General features: G+C 42.9%; 1 protein-coding gene across 9 annotated transcripts in view; it reads right to left on the reverse strand.

Annotated features, from left to right (window-relative positions):
- ARID1B (AT-rich interaction domain 1B) overlaps nucleotides 1-22,770 on the reverse strand; it is a 434,847-nt gene that overhangs the window by 112,662 nt on the left and 299,415 nt on the right. For all 9 annotated transcript variants that reach the window (XM_028103326.2, XM_028103324.2, XM_088023824.1 and 6 more), the window contains one exon: nucleotides 16,658-16,901. In XM_028103326.2, coding sequence (XP_027959127.2) covers nucleotides 16,658-16,901 — 244 coding nt within the window. The remainder of the gene's footprint in view (nucleotides 1-16,657; nucleotides 16,902-22,770) is intronic.

Genomic DNA, 22,770 nt, shown 5'->3' on the forward strand with positions numbered 1-22,770 from the left:
AAGGCCACGTCCTACATGAGATTCCTTCATTGGTCATCCAAGGGTATTGGCTTCTTAAAATTAACACGAAATGACATGTTAAGCCATAGAAGCCTGGGCAATTTTGCCGTCCAATCTTCCTCAATAAGGACAGGTAAGGTACATGGGGAATCATGGGGTGTTTGATAGCAAAGACTTGAAGCCTACTCATAAATTCCTTGAAATTAACAAGGGTCAGAAAGGTTTATTGTTAGAAAAAAGTAGGGTCTGTGAATTGATATGAATTAAATTGCTAACTGGTTGCTGTGGAATTTTGAGAAGAAAGAGGAAGTACTTCCGGTCACTTTACTAATAATCCTACTATGATCAAGTTCTTTCCCCGGACTGCTGTGACAAAATCACTATCTAGTTCATTGTTTTTAACAATTAGGAATTGAGTTATTCGTCAAGAATTTTTGGAGGCGACACTGACTTTAGTGAGGAGTTAAAAAATAAACCACATTGTAGAAATTATTCCTACTAATTACCAGTATGTCATGACCAAGATCAACTTTCATCTTGCACGTCCCTCTGTTATTCAATTCTGCTGCATCCAAAACTAAGATCTTGGGATGTTTTATTCTGACGTTATCCTCATACTTTCTTCATGTTACGGAAATCAGCTCTTTCCCAAATCTTTAAAGCAAAGTATGGGTTTTACCTGCCACAGCCTGGCTTAATAGCTCTTCTGGAGGATATATTTCTTATATCTGCCAATCCTGCTGGTAAGAGCACTGTAACTTCTTACTGTGGGCTGTATTCAGAGAAGTTATTTCTTTAATTTCTGAAACACGAAGTACCAGCTAGGATCTTTTCTTGTGCCATGCTAAATGACAAATATGATTTGGTTCAGAGAGGACACCAGTGGGTTGTGTAGTTGGACTCTGTAATCTTCGGACATCTTATCTGAGATAGTACCCAAACCAGTGTGTGTGGTAAGTTAGTGCACCTCTGCAATTTGGGCAGCAAGAATATCACTAGTCATTTTTTTTAGTGAGCTTTAAATACCTGCATAAGGCTTAATGGCAACAGTGTGGGTGAAAATTGAGTTTTCAATAATCCATATATTCATCAAATGTCCTCGTCTTAAGCATTTATTTAAATGAGCTAGAAAATCCACAAATTACTTTGAGTGTGGTATCTTTCTGTCAGTATCTTCTAGTTCATTTGCTTCAAGAAAGGAAACTTTAATATACTCCAAAGCAGACATCTCAAAGACTGAATCTGCTCAGGTTCCAGCTTAGCAGATACAGTTAAGAGTTTATCTCAAGTGCCTGAATGCGGACATACGGTACTTCACGTTATTTGGTGTTGCCTTGGGGTTTGGAGGATGGGAGAGCAGCTGTGAGCATGCTACCAACACAATTCTTCATCATGACCCCATCTCAAATAAAAGCAGTATAAAACACAAAGTAACGCTCTCCCCACCTGTGCCCTCCAGTGGGAACAAACCATAGCAACCTGGTCCCCCGACAACTTTAAAGCCTGAGCCTGGGAAGACAAACTCTTCCATGTCCTATGGCTCAAATGTTCATTCAAAGTAGGGTTAGATTTTCCTAAACCCTTACCCAAGATAATGCCAACTACTGATGTGCCATTGGGTCCTAAAAATATAGATACATCAGCACAGCGGAGGTGTGCCTGACCTGTGTACTTCTGAGCCATTAAGGGAGTGAGGAAATTCCCAAGATGCCCCAAGCGTGACAGAACCCAGAGAGGAGTCACACATCTTCATTCTAAACAAGCCATCAGTCACCATCAGCTGGATTAAGCTTTTCAACTATTGGTCTTATTGTAGCCTGAGGGTTTGGAGTCTCTTTCTTACCCTCACTGCAAGCGATCTGGCTAGAAGAGCCTCAAAGGCCTATCAGCTGACAAATCATGAACAAAATGCCAATGTGGTGCATTCTGTGCAAGAACTGTGCCTTCACAGGCGTGTACTACAAATGCTTCAGAGTTCTGTTTGCTTTTATTATAGAGACCAACTTGGTATAATACATTATTATTTCATCTAGTCCCCTGGATTCAAACCAGAATTTTTCCAATTGCCTGCTTTTATTAATTAAATATGTAAGTTCCATCATGTCTCTCACAAGGAAGTTAGCTCAATAGTCTGATTATCTGAAACGCATTCCAGGCCTTTCTGGGTGGACACTTTCTATAGAGAACTTGAGATAAGACCTGAACAGGCTCTTGTATGTTTGCAACAAGTCAAGCCAGGAAATACAAGGCAACACCAATTTCTAGACTTCACTGTTCAGGTCACTACAAGCTTTGACCGAAGGTAAACTGCAGTCCTAAAACATTTACACACAGGAGATTCTCAGCTTTAAAACAGAATGCTCTTAGTTCAGACTATTCCCAAGCAGCCTAGAAGGAGCGGGACAGGTGGTTTCTGGTTTTACTGAAGCATAATTGCTTCCTCCGGCCCTATCACTGCTGCCGGGCCTGAGCAACGTGGCTCCATGTGACCGGCCACGCTCCTCCCAGCCCCGTTCAGTTCAGATGGGCTGCACTTGCCCAGTTACTCCGGTGAAGTGACTCAACTGTGGTTGTGGAAAGAAGAAATGGTCAGTAAATAAACGACAAAACTTCAGGGAAAGTTTATCGACTCTAGTTCATTTCAGGTGTGAAGAAACAAATAGGAAATCGGTGACAGGCCTAGAAATGTGATTTGGTTGAAAGCAGGAGCCACTTCCATCTTTGGGCATCTTGGGCGTCTCAGGAGGTCTCCCTTATGAACATCAGAGCCGTACTGAAGTATACACACTATGGGACTGAAAATCTGCTCCCTGTCTATACTCAGCATTCTTATAGACACACCCTCTTCCCAATAGCTTTCAAGCTCAGGTATCCAATCCGAAGGTCTGTGGGGTGCAGAAAACCCCCCTCGGGGTGGGGGAAGCGTATGTGCGCATGGGTGGAACACGGCGTGGCCCAGGAGGTGTAGCCCCACGGCACTCCATCGCCTATAAGGAAGTGGTAGGTTCTGAACTTCACTCACGCACCATACCAGACACAGAATGCGGAACAGCTACCGGCGAAACCGGCTCTAATCCTTGCTTTGATGGAAGGTCAGAGGCAGGGGAGGGGAAACCAGATCGAGTATGCAGTTTATCTCTCTCTCACTAGGCCAAATTAATAAAAACAAAACCTAATTTCCCCCCACTCTTACCCATTCTTATTCCTCCTCAATATTTTTCCTCTTTCTAAGACGCCTTTTTTGTTTGAGAAGCTTAATATTTGGCTGCCTTCTGAAGAAATGGGTATAGTGACAGATGAAAGACTTGTATTCATCATATAATTCAGAATAAGGGAAAAATCGACTGCTGTGCATTTAAGATTCTAACAACCTTGCAATTTTGTATAGTCCTTTCCCCCACCCGTTCTTTTGAAGAAATCTGCTTTTATTCTGTTAATAACTAACCACAGTTGCAGCAGCATGGATCCGATTAGCAGTTCTTATGGTACAAAGGGGAGAGGAAAAAAAAGCTGTGAACAGGGTTGCCAATTTGTCCACCTGGGCCCCCAGGAGAAAGATTAGATGAGGCGCCTGCCTGCTCCCTTTTTTTCCACTTGATCACTGCTCTGTGCTGCCTGATAGAGACCGGCCTTTTTAAAGCCAAGGCACTTTCTTTCCTTTGATAAAAGTTTCCTTTGCCTCCATCCTCTCTTGTCAACGATTTCTCATTCCGGGTCCCCACATGTCATGATAACTCTCAACCGCACACATGAGTAGCTGTGAAAAGTGCCACACGCTGATGCTTACTCACTGGAATCACCTTGTATCCACCCCAGAAACCCACACGGCAGTGCTCATGTACCTCGCGGGGATGAACACCTTGCTTCCCAGACCCAGAGGGGCTCCATGTGGTCAGGCCTCAGGCCTTTCTATGCTGCTTGCAGACGGACAATAACACAGGAAAAGATACACAATTTGGCTATTAAATATTAGAATTTGAGGAAAATAGCACAGTATCTATAAACTTGGGACCAACAGATAAAATACTGGTATTATAGGCAACATAGTTTCTTTATAGAATTTTTTTTTTTTTTTGAGAGCGAGCCAGCGTGAGTTGAGGGGAGGGGTAGAGGGGGAAGCAGACTCCCCGCTGAGCAGGGAGCCAGACACGGGGCTCGATCCCAGGACCCTGAGATCATGACCTGAGCTGAAGGAAGACGCTTAACTGACTGAGCCACCCGGGCGCCCTGGCAACATGGTTTCTGTATATTTTTTATAAAATTATTTTCTTTGAAAATAGGGTTAGTTATTAGTAATAGATATTTAAAATAATGGGATGATGAAAAAGTTGGATATTGGACAATTCCAGAATTCTGCTATCATATTTATATGGCACAATTTCTGTGCATGATGTACTAAAATCAGGCAGAGTCTACATATGCAGAGGTCTGGTTTAGACTGACACACCTTACGACTACTATTTCAGGTGCTATTTCTAAGGGAAAAGGAAGTAAAATAATCTGTCACAGTGGAATCTCTTTCAGGAGAAACGGAAATAGAATGATCCCATAAATTGTGAAATACAAAGGCACAAAGATGGCTCCCAGCCCACAGGAGGAAAGGTCATATAAGTAATCAATTTTAAAACTTACTTTTCTTGAGTTCCTGTTTATTCTAAGCGAACTGGAAGCTCTTTAATTTGGTCAGCATTCACTGAGTGTGCTCTGACTTGCCAGGCATTATGCTTGGCACCAGGGATGAAAAGGAAGCAGGGCTCCCTGCCCTCGACAGGCCCCTGGGCCAGCTGGATGACCACGGAGGGACAGTTGGACTCTCTTTCACATGGAGGGATCAGTAAGGCTTTGCAAAGGGAAAGACGCTGGAGTTGGGTCTTCAAGAGCAAGTCGGAGTTTACCAGGCTAGCGAGGGGCGGGATGGACATTCCAGGCAAAAGGAACTCAGCTCTAGGAGCAAAGAGCTGACATAAAATCACAACCAGTACTAAACTAGTTCCCTCTACTTCTTTATATATAATTTAAATTCAATTAGCCAAGACATAGTACATCATTAGTTTCAGATGTAGAGTTCAGTGATTCATCAGCTGCATATAACCCCCAGTGCTCAGCACATCACATGCCCTCCTTCATGCCCATCACCCAGTTACCCCATCCCCCCCACCCACCTCCCCTCCAGCAACCCTCAGTTTGTTTCCCAGAGTTAAGAGTCTCTTGTGGTTTGTCTCCCTCTCTGATGACTTTCCTTTCAGTTTTCCCTCCCTTCTCCTATGATCCTCTGTGCTGTTTCTTATATTCTACATACGAGTGAAGCCATATGATAATTGTCTTTCTGATTGACTTATTTCACTCAGCACAATCCCCTCCAGTTCCATCCACGTTGATGTAAATGGTAAGTATTCGTCCTTTCTGATGGCTGAGTAATATTCCATCGTTCCTAAGGAAGTTAAAAATAGAGCCACCCTATGACCCAGCAATCTCACTACTGGGTATTTACCCCAAAGACATAAATGTAGTGATCTGAAGGGGCACCTGCACCCCAATGTTTATAGCAAGAATGTCCACAATAGCCAAACTGTGGAAAGAGCCGAGATGTCCCTCTGACTACTTCTAATAAAAGGCATTGATGCCACATTAAAACAAACAAACAACTATACACTTAGCTTCAGCTCTCAAAAAATGTAGGTTTTTGTCTTTTTTCAAGTAGAACTTAAATGATACGATTCTCGGATTTTGTGTGAAATAGACTTAAAGGAACAATTGTGAAACTAGGAATTCTATTAATATCTGAGTTAGGCCTGAGAATATAGCAGTTATTTTATCACAAGAATTTTCTTCCTGTGACATTATAATTTCAATTGAATCACAACCTATTTATAGAAAGGTCAAAAAAATGACAATATGCTTTCCCTAAAGACAAATGCTTCCCTATTTATCCGTAAAATTTCCTATGACCACTACATACACAGATCCAACTCCCTCCAAAACATGCCCTCGGGACACTTCGAGGGCAGTGCTAAGCTGTCCTGGACGCAGTTGGGTGTCTCCACATTCTAGAAACACTTTCTTGCGGGGCTTCCAGAACACCACACTCTCCCTGGTTTCCCACTTACACCACTGGCTGTTCCTTTCCCTGTTCTCTACATTTCTCAGTGCCCTAGGGTTCAGTCCTCAGAATTCTTCTCTCAGTATTTCTCAACCTTGGCTGCACATAAGAATCACCTGGAGAGCTTTTTAAAAAGTCCTGGTGCAGGACTGCAGTCAGCCCGGGTGACTGGGCAGCTCTGGGGCTGGGCCTCGCAGCCATCCTCTCTAGGGGTGTTCTGTCAGCCAGGCGTGGGGACCACTGGCCTTCACTCAAGCCCCAGGTCAGCAGGTCCCAGACCAGCAGCTTCAGCACCAACTAGGAACTTGCTGGAAATGCAAACTTTCAGCTCTACCCCAAACCTACCGAATCAGAACCCGGGTGTGGGGCCCAGTCACCTGCTTTCCCAAGCCCTCGAGGTGGTTATGATGCAGGCTAGGTGCCCTAGGTAACGTCATCTAGAACCCTGATGACTCGCAAACTTCTGCAGCCGAGATCTCTGCTCAGAATCGAGATTCTTCTTAGAACCAGCTGCCTATTCAAAATCTCCCTTTGGAAGCCTAATAAACATCTCAAATGTAACATGTTCAAAACCAAACTCTTGATTCTCCCCTAAAAACTAATTTCTCCTTTGTCTTCCACTGTAGCGAATCCAATCTTAGGGGCCAAAACCCTTCCGTCCCCTTCTGCTACTCACACATCCAGACATGACCAACCTCCCCTAGGCTACTGAAGTAGCCTCCTAGCTCATCTCCCCATTTCCACCCTCGCCCCCTACGGTCCACTCAGCAGCCAGAATGATCCTTTTAAAGCCTATATTGGATTGTGCCATTCTCTGCCTTCTCTACCTGCCACATGTCTTCCAATCAGACTTAAAGTAAATTCCTAAATCCTAATCATAACCTACAAGCCCTTTATAAGCAGGCTCCTGGTTACTCTCTAATCTAATTGCCTACCCATTCTGTCTCCATCTCCCCCTCTTTACTGTGCTCCAGCCCCAGTGACTTCCCTGTGTCTCCCCTGCCCAGCACACTAAAAACACCACTAATTCAGGGCCTGTGTGCTTGCTCACTGCTCCCCGTGGATACCTCTCTCCCAGACATTCACATGGCTTCCTTTTGCCCTTTGATCACTGAGTTCCCAGGGCGAATATGAATTTCTAAGAGATACCTTCCCCTAGGGACGCCTGGGTGGCTCAGTCGTTAAGCGTCTGCCTCTGGCTCAGGTCATGATCCCAGGGTCCTGGGATGGAGTCTCACATGGAGTTCCTTGCTCAGCAGGGAGCCTGCTTCTCCCTCTGCCTGCCGCTGCCCCCACCCCCGCTTGTGATAAATAAAATCTTAAAAAAGAAAAAATATGAGACACCTTCCCCAATCACTGCTATCTAAAAGAAACAACCTGATTTTCCCCCCAACAATACCTGAAAATAAATTATATACTTATTTGCTCATTTCCCAGCTTTCCCACTAGAATTTAAGTTTCATGAGGACAGGGCCCTTCGTCATGTTCAGTGCATTTTCCCCAGTTCCTAGAAACATGCCCGCAGCAGAAGATGTATTCATCACTTGGCTGAATTAATGAATGAAAGAGAACGATAAACAAGGATGGAAGGAAAATGAGCCATTGGGCCAGCTGGCCTTCCTCAGGAAATCACCTGATTTATCCAACAGCAAAAGTACAACATGCTACTTTTCAAAAAGCCACCCAATGAATTAATACGTTTGGCATCCTCAGCAAGGTCACATTCTTGGCATTCGGCTATATGCATTTAATGTAGTTTGCAAGTACAAACTCCTGTGTCACTTTCTGTTTGGAAGGGAGAATATCAACATTAACAATCCCTGGTTATATCATTTATAAACATGCAGATGTGAATTATTAAAGATTAATGCATTTTAGGATTGGTGTCGGCATTCCGTTTGTCTCATGCCGAAACCAATTCTGTTCTTCATTAGTCAATGACAACCCATATCACCCTGTTATGGGAGAGAAATCAAAGGTGCAAGGGTGTGAGCTGAGAGTAAGTGATGAAACTGATTAGTAAGAGACTTAACGGGCTATAATCAATCAATACATCATCATAATTCTGGCTCCAGGGCTATTGGAACATAGAGAAATAAACATAACACCCGCTGTAAAATGGTTTTGTTCCCTTCACAACCGGTATCTATTCCCTTTAGAAAATATGGTAACATAGATCAGAAGTTTGTGAAATCAGCTTTAGGGACATCTTGACCATAAGTACTACTCATTTTATCACCATTTTCCAAAATGCATAGTCGAATGATTTGTGAAACTTTTACTTCCAGGCTAAGATTAGTTTACAAAAGCTTTGGTACCCTCCGTTCCAATTCCTCGCTCCCTGTGAAGGCAGCGAACAGTGCAGGTCAATGCCAACGGCATTTCGACAGTCGCGGCGCACTGCTGATTCAAGGAGCAACAACACTTAGTTAAACACAAGTTTAGAGGGCTGACGGTCTGCTCGGCTCAAGAACTGAAATCAAACAGTCAACAAGGAGATTGAAATGCTTCTTCTGTGAACAGTGTAAAAAAAAAATGGAGAAGTGGGCGTGGACTGCTGGATCAGCCACGTACACACATTAGTCACCGCAATTCTCACAGAGCGGGAAGGAGACACAAAGTATTACCCTGGTGACACAGGTTTTTCTATGTTTTCATATGCAGAAGATCCAAGAAAGGGAATGGAAACCGAGAGGGAGAGTTTAAACTGAACTGCATAACTTAATTTTTAACTGAGAGGAGGAGCAAAACCACCTGGAAATGTGTATTTTGAAAAAATCCTAATATTCTCTTATTTCTGAATGTGGGAGAAGAAGTGGAAAAGGTTGAACCTGAAATTGGACTGGAAGAATTGAAAACAATTTCTGCTTTTGAAAAAAAGAAGAAATACTCATTCCCCAATTACCAGAATACCTGACTTGGGTCAGGAGGGGCCTGAAAAGGAAAAGGGTAGCTCAGAACCCCAGCTGTTTAGAATGCAAGGATCTGGCTGCAGGTCAGCAGTGGGGAGCCTGCCCTCTAGACACAGCAGGAGAACAACCACGATGTCAACAAAGTGCTGAGTCTCCAGAACATGGCTCCTGGTCTGAATTTTAAATTAGTACCCTAAAGGGGAAGGCTCTAGTATCTAAGCCCTACAGAAATGCAATCGCATCTCTCTCAAAGACAAAATATATTGTTGCTTTCTTAAGTATTGCTAAGCATCATTTGGAATGGATCTGAAATTGCTGTTTTGTATAACATACAAATAGTTTACTTTGTAAGGGAAAAAAAAAATACTGGCTGAAGTTCTCCATGGTTTGTAGAACTGCTGAATTGATGTTTTCCAGGCTGCCACAGATTAAAAACACGGATATATCAATGGCATTTTGTGTTTAAGAATTTTTTTTCCTGCTCAGCTTGCCAATAAGCAGCATGCATCTTCCTTGCAACAAGCTGTTGGAGGATTTCTACTTCGAGAGAAGCCAAAACGGAGCACTTGATAGATGTTTTAAAATAAGATTTACCAGGTAGGGTGACTGTGCACACTTTCAAGTAAAAAATGCGTCACTCCCTGCAGTGGCATCTCCGAGATAGATGCTCCTGATGGGACCATGACAGGAAACTGGGTTAGAACCACTTACACAGAGTGAAATAAATTCAGAATTTTACCCTGCGTTTTAAGCAAAGATAAACTAAAAAGTGGAAAATTTCTTTATTTAGGATGGGTTAGACTTTCAGCCCTAAGAGTTCTAAAAATCCAAGGGGAATGGATTAAAAAAAAAAAAAAATCGAGAGATACGGCTTGCACCCTCTGGTGTTCATTTTGTAGGTACTAATCTTGACAAATTAGACCAGGAACTATCATTTCCTCTCACTAAAATCCTTCCTGTTCACTCCAGCCTATGACTAACTCCTAAATGCAATTCATTTTTCTCTTTCCCATTATAGCATCCTTCCAGAATCTGCTTGTCTGAATGTCAAATTAAGCAAGAAAATTAGTTTTTTGACCAGAGTATCTTCTTGTTTTTATGTGCAGCTCTATCAGCTCCCACAGACATCCTAGCTCTCACTTGGCTTAGTGGAGGGTAGAAGCAGGTGAGCACTTACATAGGATATACCACAGTGCTGCCCTAAAAGAGTCATTTTCCATATTTAATCGAATATGTGCCACCCTTTTTTGGAATTCATTCTTTTAGTATCTGAGATTTTCCGGAGGGGTACAAATTCATTAGGACTGGTTGGTATGCTGGATGCATCACTTACCATCCAGGAACTGACATGATAATGCTTCAGAGAATCAGGCTTAACCGTAAAGTAACTGGTGCTTTAAGAGAGTGGAAGGGTGATCTCTGGCAAACCAATTCTACAGGCTCTTAAAACCTGTGATCCTTTTCGAAGGACAGCAACTGAAGGTATCTGCCGGGTGTGAGTCTGTACAGGTCAAGGGGCACGGAGTGCGTGGGGGGGGGAGGGGGGGTGTGCGCCTGGGGGAGGCTCCCTGGAAGCAGCTGTGTGTGTGTATATGTGTGCCCAGGGAAATGCTCCAGCGAACTGCAGAGGGAGGGAAAGGAGAGCTTCCAGAGGAGGGAGGCATGAATAGCAAAAGATCGGAGCGATGAGGACCGCTCTTGAAAGCTTAATGAAAGACTTTGGTCCACCTCACCCTCCTCCTTCACGGTCTCTCAGCTCTTAAACCGCCCTGACCCACAGCCTCTCATGCGCGCGAGCGCGCTCTCTCTCTCTCTCTCTCTCTCTCTCGCTCTCGCTCTCCTCTGTCCGACAGTCAAGTTGGAGAGGAGCCATGTGAGAGGTGAGACCTCAAACAGCAAGCACATAAAACTCAAAGAGTTTTACTTTCATATTTGATGAAACTTTATCTCTGTTGACGACCGCCAGGAGGATGGGGTCTTTGATTAGTCTTATAATAAAGATCCAGGACGAAGCCAGAAGGAATGGCCATGAAAAGCAAACATCTATTCATCATGACGCCAACCTGAATACCTAGATTTGTATCTTTGGTCCTAGCCTATTATAATCAATAGCCCTTCTGCTGTCAGATGAAAGGCTCTTAACTCCACCTAAAATTGGACTTGGTGCAGACGCCAAGTGCTAAAAAAAAAAGGGGGGGGGGAATGGAGAAAATCTATTCAGGGATTTACAGTTACTATCCTTAGAGCTCTGTTAACAAAACCAATGAATATTCTCAGCAGTCTGAACATTTAAAGTTTTTATAAACAAAAATGTTCATGAGGCTATGAACAGTTAATTTCTGCCTGCCCATCACCACTCTCCACTGTACACTCACCCTTCTTAATATTTAACACCGTTGTTGCTTCCAGCACATGGAGGAAAAAGCTGACAAAAGCCTTTGGCCAATAAAATAAAAATTAAAAAAAAGTTGGGCTTATTTACATTTTTGCTTTGTTAGTAAACTGGCATGGTTGGCTCTGGAGGCAAGACAAGTGAAATTAACACCCACTAAATCTTCTGGCAACAGCTACGCATTCTGATGTTGTGCTGTGTCAGCTTCGCTACGTGTGGGGACGAATGAGGACCCGTGTCAGACCTACACAATACATTCAAGACCCAATCGTTTATTTTCCTAAAACCAAGGTAAATAACTCTAGGATGTGAGCCAGTAAGCAGCAAAAATACAATGGGATCATTTATTAAAAGGGAAACCACATGTCTAACATCAGACCTTTCAAATCGATTGCACCCGACGTGAGATTTGCCTGATTTAAATGTGTATATACATGCGCACTACCAATTAGAAAGATGAAGATACTTCGTTTCTGTCTCTAAATATAAATACACCAATATAAAGAAGAGGGAGAAACGAAAGCAGAGAGAAGAAACAAGGAAACGTATCATGGCACTGGGGGGAACTACAACGTACACATTTTGGTTCACCAACGCGTGTTTACATTGAATGACGGGGGCTTGAAACCCTTTAACGTCTGCCTACGGACTGCCGACTGCCGCAGGGCTGGAGCCCAGGAATGTGCAAACAAAGGGGGAATCCATGTGGCTACTTACCATAGAAAATCTCCATCCTGCTTTTCAAAAGAATGCAGGAAGGAAAAGCCCCACTGAGCGAGGGCAGTGCCAGGGCCGACGCCGGGGCCGACGCCAGGGCCGACGCGTGCCAGTGTGTATCACGGCAGCCGTCCCCAGGATGCTCACAATGTTTGGGAGGCAACAGGGCAGGAGGGCAAACGTGCAGTGGGTGGAGAAGCGGTTTCACAGGCAAGAAAGAGATTCAGCCATTCGGGATGCTTTCCTGGGCTTTTGTTTATCTACCTCTGTGATAGTTCTCATTAGCTGTCAATTTCATTTAGCAGGACAGAGATGGAGAACAAGGATTGCTCTTTTTTTCACAAACCCTGGGAGGCAACAGTAGGAAGAAGCCCCACAACAGTCTGGTTTTACCCCGCCGTGGCTATCGGATACACACCAGCTGCGCGTTCTAACAATGACTTGCCGGAGAGACAATGACTGAAAGAGTCAATCTGTGACACACGGAGAAGCAGGAGCAAGCCAGAGCGGGAGGTAACGGGAGAGAAGAGAGGTCAGAAGAAACAAGTTAGTGCTGGCAACAAGAGGAGGGAACGGGGAGAAGAGAAAGCACCATATTACAGGGAAAAAAAAAGGGGGGGTGGTGGAAAGTCCAACCAGACATTCCCAAAGCAGCAGTTGGGAGTCTCCTGCCCTGGGTGGGACACCGGGCCATCACCACCTGATATCCGTACTTCACCAGGACAGACTCAGAAGCAAATGCTGGTAGACCGTACATTGGGCTTAGGATCTAATGGATGGATTCACAAAACTTCAACATGAGGATTAGGAATGGGAAAAGGAGAAGGTGAGACTACTAAATGGGCCTAATGATTCTCTAAGGGAAGGTGTCTTTGCATTTGGTTAAATAAAAAAGGAACAATGAACTTCATGACCATCTCTAAAACGTGGTTTTATTACCTATGACCAAGTTCACACAAATCCATTAAAAAAAGAAAAAAAAAAAAAAACAAGGGCATATAGGCTAGGTGGAGGGAAAGAGAAGACCAAAATTTTTTTCAAACAAAAACCTGCATGATTTTTAACAAATCCCCTTCAGATAACAACATACAAGGTTTGTGATGAGCATCTATCAAAAACCGATGTTTGAACATCCCTGGGCTTAGCTTTGGGAACAGAGGAGGAGAAACAGGTAGTATCTGGACGCAAGCCATGGAGGATAACCAACCACCAAGAGGTCCAGGGCAAGATAGATGAGTGGCTCCTCTGTATGAATTAAAAAAGGGTGCCCCTTCCCACAGGAGAGCAGCCTGAATTTCACTCTCATTTACCCCTCTGGCCCATGTCCTTGTCCATGAGCAACCTGCTCGACTGCACCCGGCCACTAAGAGGGTGTACTGACCAGTTAGTTAATGCTGTCTCCATACACGCAAAAGTGTGAGAAATAACCCTGGATTTTAAAACTACCTCTATCGTTAAATTTTCGGTTAGACTGCCTGTCCATCACATTACACAACAATCAATTTGCCTAGGATCTAAATGAAGCAAGGGTATGGATTCTTGTTTTCCCCTTGTCTTCTGGTCTCCTCTTGGCCTTCTCAGACCCAATCCCCAAGAAGATCAACCACTAACTTATCTTTTTTTTTTCCAGGTTAGAAGAAACATGGATTCAACTTCATGAAAATACATTATGCTTTCATGGCTGGCTCGAAGGCAGTCCTACTGAGTGACTTCAGTAAACCCAGCAAGTCATCACTGGAAACTTGACATGTGTGTCTTCTGAACTGTACAAGAACACCACTGGATTAAGAATCAGAAGACTCGCTGCCCAAACCAACTGTGTTGCTCTGGTCAGTAATCACGAGGGGAAGCCTCTAGGTCTCAGATAATAATAACCGTAACCACAACAATAGTTAACATGCACTGAGTGCTGACCCTGTACCTGCTTCATGTGCATTAACACATTTGAACTTTACAGGAACCCTAAGACATACAGTTATTATCTTTACAAATGCAGAAACTGAGGCTCGGAGAGGCTTAGAGGCCTGTCCAAGGTTACGCAACAAGGAAGCGCCAGTAAAATGAGGAGGTGAGATCAGATGATTATAAAAGTCCATCCCGCTGAAACGTAATCTGTGATTCCAGCCAGGAGAACAGGGAACAGGTGTCGAAACTGCCGACCAGATTTCCCAAGAGGTTATTCCTCTTACAGTAACATGAACATGAGAGAAACGTTCCATTTGCCGTGCTGTATAGAATTCCATGACTCTGTAGCCCATTGCCCTCAGCAAACGTGGTTACGGATCTACTTGAAGAGCCTTCCTCCCCCCAGATGGAACCTCTGCTGTGTCATCTCTTCCCTGAACCAGGCGGATGCAGAGGAGTGGCCTGGGAGTGTGCGGTGAAATGAAAATGGAGGCCCTGGGCAGTTCGCATTTTGGACCCAAGTTTAAAAACAAACTGGATGCTTTAAACATTTCCAAGAAACCTGAGAGCTTTCTACTAAAAACTTCCTTTCCCAGGAAGCAGGCTGAGAGAATCCTATCCAGGCCCCCACCCGCAGTGACTTGTTGAGATGGGGCTAATGGGTCATCAGAAGCGTCATCCGCTGACCAACTTAACCCTGCGCATGACAGAACGAAGCAGCAGACGCTGAAGCCAGTGCCCCTGCTGAGCTACCTCCTCCACAATCTACGCTATCATGTGTCCCAAGCGAGCTTGTTTCTTGGGGATGTGTTCTACACCGCATCAAAATCCAAACAGTGAGGAGGAAGCCTCAAAATCCCCATCGGAATGGTAAAACGTATGTATGCAAATCATCAGACTGTGAATTACCCGTGTCAGGAATTTTAAATGAAAAACTACAATATCTTTGTATCTCAGAAAAGTTTTCATTGAAGTTATTAAGAAAAGTCCTTTTGATCCAATTTAGAAAGCAGCGCGTTTTTGCTTGACAAATACAGTATTTTACATATGACTGTCCAATGTTTAGGTAAGTGATGCTTCAAAAACCATCTCATAACCAAAAATTGCCTAAGGACTTCTGAAAAATAGAGTATTCACAGCTTTAAAAAATGTTAAAAGCAGATAAATCCAGGTTTTACTATAATCTCTGTGAGGACAAACATATCTTTGAAAGAAAGGTTAACATCAAAATGCCTTCATCAAAATGTGCAAAATTATAGCTGTTATCTAAAATATGGATGAATCTTAGAAACAGAATATTTAGTTAAATAAGTAAATTCTAGAAGACCATTTACAGTACAAATGGGGTAGCCACATTTCCTGTTGTGCCAAGAACCTTCCTAGTTTATGCCTGTTGTCCTGTAATTATTAATAGCAACCCTTCCTGCCCCCAAAGTGTCTCAGCTCAGCTGAAAAATGATACAGTCATTCTAAACATACATATAGAAACATGTAAATACGTTTCTATAAATCTCAAAACTAAACAAAACTAATGATACATACTCTATGGATTTTCGCAATAAAATTCTTCAAAAAAACCCCAAAAAGAACCATTAAAAAAATATTCAGAGAGTATTTGGGGCAGGGGAGAGGAAGAAGCCTGAAGAGAAGGGAGGAACACACAGGTAGACAACAACAACACTGTGATACTCCAATTCTTAAACTGGACGTGGGTTCATGAGTATTCTTTGATAGTTATGTCTCACGATTAGCATGTTCTATACATTTATATATATACATGTTTATATATAAAACATTCCATCATGAGCTTTTTTTAACTATAAAAGAAATAAAATGGTAAGAAGAGATAAAACTACCATCCATGCTTTCAAAAGAACAGAGTAAACTATTAGAAAATGTATCAGCAATTTAATATAGTTCTAATAGGTTAGTAAGAGGCACTTTCTGGCAAGCCACCTAGACTGTGTTAGCAAAAGTTACAAGGGAAAAAAATTACATTTAGTTTGCTGATACAAGAAATGGGTGATGTTGACATAAGAAAGCTGGACGCAACAGACAAATAAGCCTACGTACACAATGAAGCAAGCAGAAGATACAGAAGCAGTTAAGACCACTGAGATACGAATGCAAGAGTTAACTGGAACATGAACTCCTCGTATCAAAATCAGAAGGTCCGTTTCTATCAGTAACAAGGACTTGAATGTGTGAGGGCCAAGTAAAACATAGGTGAGTGTAAACACGAAACATGGGCTACACAATATCCGTCCTGGCATAAATTAAACAGAACCATACAAACTAAGGCCAATCCTTGTGCACAGTCTCACCTTGGTGGCACTTACCAACAGAGCATCTTAATGAACAGAATCATTACAAAATTCGCTAAGAATAAATAATTTTCTAGCATGAGGTGAATGTCCAAGCCAAAAATATCAAAGTAATTGGTGATTTTATTGAGTGTTTATATTCATTAGTTGAGTATCTTTAGGAACTGGAACTCTCAAATGCTTTGGTGACAATTCACATCACCAGGTTTTTCAACAGTAAGAAAGCAGCGGCATGCGTGTTGCTCTTGATGAACACCAGGTCTGTCTTGACTACAGAGTAAAATAGTAATTACTGAGAAATTAATACCTGGAATACTTGCAGGAGAAATTGGGCCAGATCGCGACTGGTTGCTGCCCACAGGAGAGCCGACAGGAGAAGGTGATGGACCCCCAGGGATGCTGGAGAGATGAGGGGATGCATGCGGAGAGAAAGGTGACTGAGCCGGGTTGCTCTGATCCCCTTGGCTGCTCGTGGACCCAGACGCACTGACTGCTGAGCTCAGAGTTGCCTCCGTTCCCGTGGGGAGGTCATCGATGGAGCCAGACAGGTCCTGAGAAAGAAAGAAAGAAACACCATATGTTTATGGAGTAACACACTCGGACCCATACCTGACCAAAAAACGATTTAAAAATCCTAACAATGCCCCTTTCAGAGACAGTTTTTCTTAGATAATTGCCAAAATTCAGAGCATGGCCACTTGTTATTAGAAGACTTTCAGGAGGTCTCTTCGTGAGTTGAACCCTAAGATCTGTTCCAGCCCCCAAAAGTAAATAAAGTTGTACCTCTCTTTCATAAAGCCATCTGACAGCTTTCCTTTAAGCTGCCAGCACCTAGCCCAACACACATGTTCAAAGAGTCACAGGAAACAGCACTTGACTTGGTGACTTACCATCTGAATGGAATGGTGGCTTCAATACTGAAAACTACTGTTCTGGATCCTTCTATTTAGAGTCAACATTGAAGGACTGTTTGAATTTCAAACTATAATATTCCAATGGAACAGCAATTATTTGTTTATTTATTTATTTGAGAGACTGCCCGTGTGTGTGTGTGAGCAGGGGGAGGGGCAGAGGGAGAGAAAGGGAATCTTAAGCAGATTCTGCACTGAGCATGCAGCCCAACGTGGGGCCTGATCTCACAACCCTGAGACGAAATCAGGAGTTGGGCGCTCAACCGACTAAGCCACCCAGGCACCCCACAGAACAGCAAAATTTTAACCAAACCTTGTGGTGAGAAACTCTTGCATTCTAAGTAACTGTAAGTGCCATTATAATAAAATAGTGACATATATGTTTCTGAATGATATTGTGAATATAAACCCCTTTGAGGTCATGTTGGCAGAAATGAGTCCTAATGTTATACCTTAGTTTTTTATAACAATTTTAAGCTAAACAAACAATTTTTGGTGCCAACTAATTTGTTCCTAACACCCTCTAAGGCAGTTGTTAAAATCACCATTAGACAGATACAGGAACTGAAGCTCAGCTAGTCGGTGACGGTCGAAGGTGACCCCACTGAGGACAGAACCATCTGCTAAAGGGGACGAAGGGAGGCTGAGGGAGGAGAAAGGAGAAAAACAGGCTTCTGCACCCTTGTCAGATTGAAAGGGGGAGAGACTTTAGTCTGGCCTTCCTCACCGCCGTGGCACCAGGGCCCAGAACGGCGCTCAGTCCCGCTCACCCAGCAGGCGCTCAGTCAGCCAGGGCCGGCCTGTAACCCCAGGTCACAAGAGTCTGCAGACCCAGGCGGGGCGCAGGGCCAGTGCTGACTGAGCTCTCAAAGCTGCGGTGCGGTCTACAATTACTTGTCTTGATGATCTAGGACTAAATGCTACAGAACGGGATCAGAAATGCTAGGTGATGCTACTGTCTACAAAGCATATTCAATTCTAATTTATACCCTCGACTCATTCAACTTTATTAATTTTACCTCACTGCTTACTACAGGGACGTCTAAAACTAGGGCTTGGAAAACTGGTGGAGGTGGATGCTTAGGATCTGAAGAATGAATCTAGACCAGCAAATACAAAAGGGAGCAGGTAAAGCACAGCTGGTTATAGCTCTTCAGGGTCCCCCCAAGTGTCAAAAAGCAAACTCAGGATGAGGATCCCAGTCTCCTGGAAAGTTTATCTGTTAACCATCTGCTATATCATATAATTAACTTCTCTCTTTTTTTTTAACAGCAAAATTGCCAAAGATTAAAAAATACCTTCTTAATAGCTGTGAAAGCCTCACAAAAACGAATGTTACGGAAAAACAAAAATTTCTTATGCTAAGAAGAATAACATCTAAGTAGGGAGTACTCTTCAACGTCATATAACCGTGCTTATGAATAACAAACATAATAGTAACAGCGTAGATTGAACACATCACCATTGAGAAAGTATCATTAAATTTCCAAAATGAAATGGGGCAAACAAAATCGTATTTTCAGAATCCAGAGAAAAAAAATAAACATTTCTATGCAGGGCACACAAGTTGCATGATTTTGCACATATTCAGCTGCTAAAACATTGTATTTGACTTGACTACTGGGTTCAACAACAGTTCGATTCAGACTCTTTGAACTGAACACAGCTTTTGCAAAGCAGGGTCGGAAACACAGGAAGGTTATTAAGCAAGTGACATGCTACATACAATGGAGAAAATACTCACACTTCAGAAATCAAGACAAGTATCTGAGTTTCTAGAAACAACACCGAAGCCAGCAGAGTGTATACGTGCACACACACCGACTTGCTGAAAGAGGAAACAGGGCAAGTTCCATTGGTCCCTCCCTCCCTCCCCAGTCCCACGGCTGACTCCTCACGTGCACAGCCTCAGAGCGAGGATGGGTGCTGGGGTGGGGAAGAGTGGTTGGAGTCCTGGATGGTTCTTTAAGTCCCTTCCTTCCTAACCTGATGTAACCAATTCACAGAAGTGCGGAGGGACCCCCGGCGGGGCTCTTCAAAGCACTGCAGCCTCTGGCCGGGGGCTCAAACTGGACCCTGCCTATTTTTGCTTTGCCCACCAGCTGACTGTTTTTAAACGACTGGAAAAAAAAAAAAATCAAGGGCAACACTTTGTGATCTACTTGCAAAATACCTGCAATTCAAATTTCAGCGTCTGTAAAGTTTTACTGGAACACTGTCCCCGCCGTTCCTTTATGTGTGGCCCACCGCTGCTACAGAGACCCCGAGGCCCGCAAAGCCTAAAATATTTACCATGGGGCCCTTTCAGGAAAAGTGTGCCAACCCCCGATTCAGAGAGTGGTGGGATTCCTGGTATAGCCTCTACTGTCGCTGCCTCTCCCTTGGGGTAAAGAAGAGGAGACGGGCCTCCGCTGAAGTGCATGGTGACAACTGCCCGGCAGGACCTGTCGGCGCTTCCCCCAGAAGAGGCGCTGACCGCACGACTGCACCCACCGGGGAAACACCGAATGGGAGCCAGAGAGAACCGTGCTCTCTTTGCAGGTATTCGAATCACCCAGGGAGGCCCCCAGTGAGGATGGCTGGTGGGCTCCAGGTGTAGACACACTCCCTTAATACCTCACGAATGTGTATGACTAATAAACAAAGGGTCAATCAGACAAAATCAGTTGGGGCGCGGAGAATAGGATTTGATGCTTCTTTGGAGAAAAAGAAATCAGTAGATAACTAAATATAAAACCATTCTCTTTTACTACACTACATATGGGATATTAAACATAGAAAAGACTTGACATAGATTCGATTTTTTAAAACATCATTATTTGAAGTTAAATAATCTTATGCAAATCTTTCTTCATAAAAAAAAAAACCAAACAAACCCAAATTGTTACTTGGAAATTTGAAAAATTCTCCACATCACCTATAAATTCCTTCCCTGTCCTCCCTTAAAATTCCAAGTTATGGCTGAACAAGTGACACAGATGGGTGGTAAGAAGGCTTCATTCAAGCTGCAAAAGCATGAAAAACATTTCTGTTATTCAACAAGCTGATCAAGGAAATACCAAGAGAAAAATATAAAAACAGTGGCTTTCTTAGTATTCACATGTCATCAGAATTTCAGGGCTGACTAGACCTCAGTGTAACAGAAGAGTAATAAAAAGATATAATTTCTGTATTACTATTATACATACACGTAACTTTTATATGTAAATTATAGAGAAATATTCCCGCCCTGCAGACGCTTAGGGTATCCATATGTATAGCTATCTTAAAACATGTTAATAAAAGAAGTTCAACAGTGGTTTAAACATTCAGCCTAGTTAACAAAGAAGCTCTGTAACTAATACTCCTCTGGAGGACAATTTAGTCAGCAGGGCACCAACTCTATTCTTCTTTTGTAAGTACTATCAGATCTATGATGTCTGGAAAGAACAGAGAGACCTTACTGCATCTCATTCTAACCAAGGCACCTTCAAGCTACAGTGCTTCCATTTATCTTGCTGGGAAGCTGGCAGGTAAGGTAATGGCAGGGAGGACTCTTTGAAGGGGCTGGAGTCCCCCTGCCCCACAGCATTCCCGGCATCTTTCCTTTGTATGGACGGGAGTGACGGGTAAGGCAATGACTTCATGGGCTCCTACAGAGTAAATTCAGGATTTTGCCAGGACAGCCTGAGTTGGTAAAATCTTGCTCTCAAGTTGGGTTTTCAGTATCTGACATCACTCAGGATACTACTTTCCAGCACACCAAAAATAAGATAACTTCTACTGTCGATGGTTAATTTATTTTTAGAAAATCAATGCCTTAAAAAAGAAAAGCTTGTTTTGCTTTAAAATTTAAGTGAAAGTTCCCTGCAAAGACTTTCCCTCTGTAAACCATCATCTCTGCACCCTCTGTCCATGTAAAATTTTCATTCTAATCCAAGTGACAAGTACAAGAGATTTCACTGCACTTGGAATGAAATGCCACCAGGGAGCAATAACAATCCTATCAAGACTCTGACAAGAGAAACACTTATGAATTAACACAGAGCACAAATATGTTCCTGATTCAATACAATGGGACAGGGTGGGGAAGGGCGGTGACAGGGCAGTGATGGATATGGGAACATGCCATGAAGGAGGAGCATAGGAAGAATTTTTAGAGATCTACATAAATGCAAAACAGACCTACAACATTATAAATATTCTCTCTCAGGTCTACATATTATCTCTGATCCTCCCTAAAAATACTGTTAGTATATTATGACGTACTACATCAAGAGGCATCTTTGGCTCTGATGGAATTCAATTTATCTAGGAAGGTAGCTGCCTCAAGGATAAATTCCGCCAATCCTAGAGATGTCTTACTGTCTCAAAGACCTGGGAATAAGTCAGAAAATCTTACTCCCTTGTTTAATTAAATAAGTGGGTTTTAAAAAAAGCAAATCAACTCCAAAATCCTCTAAGCTGTGGTCCTCAATACAATTAGTTGATAGCATCAGATCAGTGTCTGACAGAGAACTGGAGAGGAGCGCACACATTTGGGCATCTCTTGCTCGGAAGTGCCCCAAGAGAGCATAAGGATAAACACTGAATTGGAAACAGAGAAGATATTTCAATCAATGAGACTAGTTCAGGTCTCTTGTTTAAGGATTTTAATAGGATACAGTTAATGATTTCTCACTGTGACTTCCCATGGGTTTGACGCACAGGTTAAAATGCCAGTTCAATGGTCTTTTAAAAAGTCTCTTCAGTCATCTTCAAAAGCAGGAATAGTGTCTCTCCTCCTTTTTAGAATATTGAGTATAAAATTCAGGCATGCATTTTTTTCTTTTTCTCTCTCCAACTAGACCCTAACTTTCTTAAGGGCTGTGTGATTCCTTCTGCCAGGTGTGGTGTTAAAGAGAGGATGCGTTTCACTGGTCTCTGCTGAATGTCACTGAATTTATATGCTCTGTGGTAAAATACAGCTGCAAACACCATACAAAGTAAGTGAGCACATGCAAATCTTTCTAAATATTTACCATAAATGCTCTAGTGAAAACTACTGACTTCACTATTAAAATTTAGCAACGAATTCTCAGCCCTCTGTTTCCAATTAGCATCCCTGAGGCTATCCACCCCCAGCCTCATTAGACTGCTTAGTTTTTTAGAAACTGATACTTCACACACTGTGAAATCACTTCATACCTTCCAACCTTATTTTAGAACTATCATTTTGGACATGTGATACAAATACACCTTGAAATTGATATTAGAATTGAGTCAATAATTGGACCGACATACACACAAAAGGAAAAACCTCACAGTGACTCTGTTCCCTCTCTATGATGTTAGTAGGTTTCTTCTCGGCACAAACCTGTGTGCAACCCACCAAAGTCCCTGCTGCTTTCATTTGTCTAGACAGCAAATGAGTTAAAAGTTTAGGCTTCCTGTCTAAATGAATAAAAAAATGCAAAGGCACAGAAAAACAGAATCCATGAAAAAAAATCCTTCAAAGCAGTAATTTTTAGGCTCTAAAAGCATCTTCTTT

This window comes from Eumetopias jubatus, unplaced genomic scaffold (assembly GCF_037043125.1).
Source record: "Eumetopias jubatus isolate StellerSeaLion01/CBP00866 unplaced genomic scaffold, mEumJub1_p1.0 scaffold_6, whole genome shotgun sequence".
In the NCBI taxonomy this organism is placed as follows: Eukaryota; Metazoa; Chordata; class Mammalia; order Carnivora; family Otariidae; genus Eumetopias; species Eumetopias jubatus.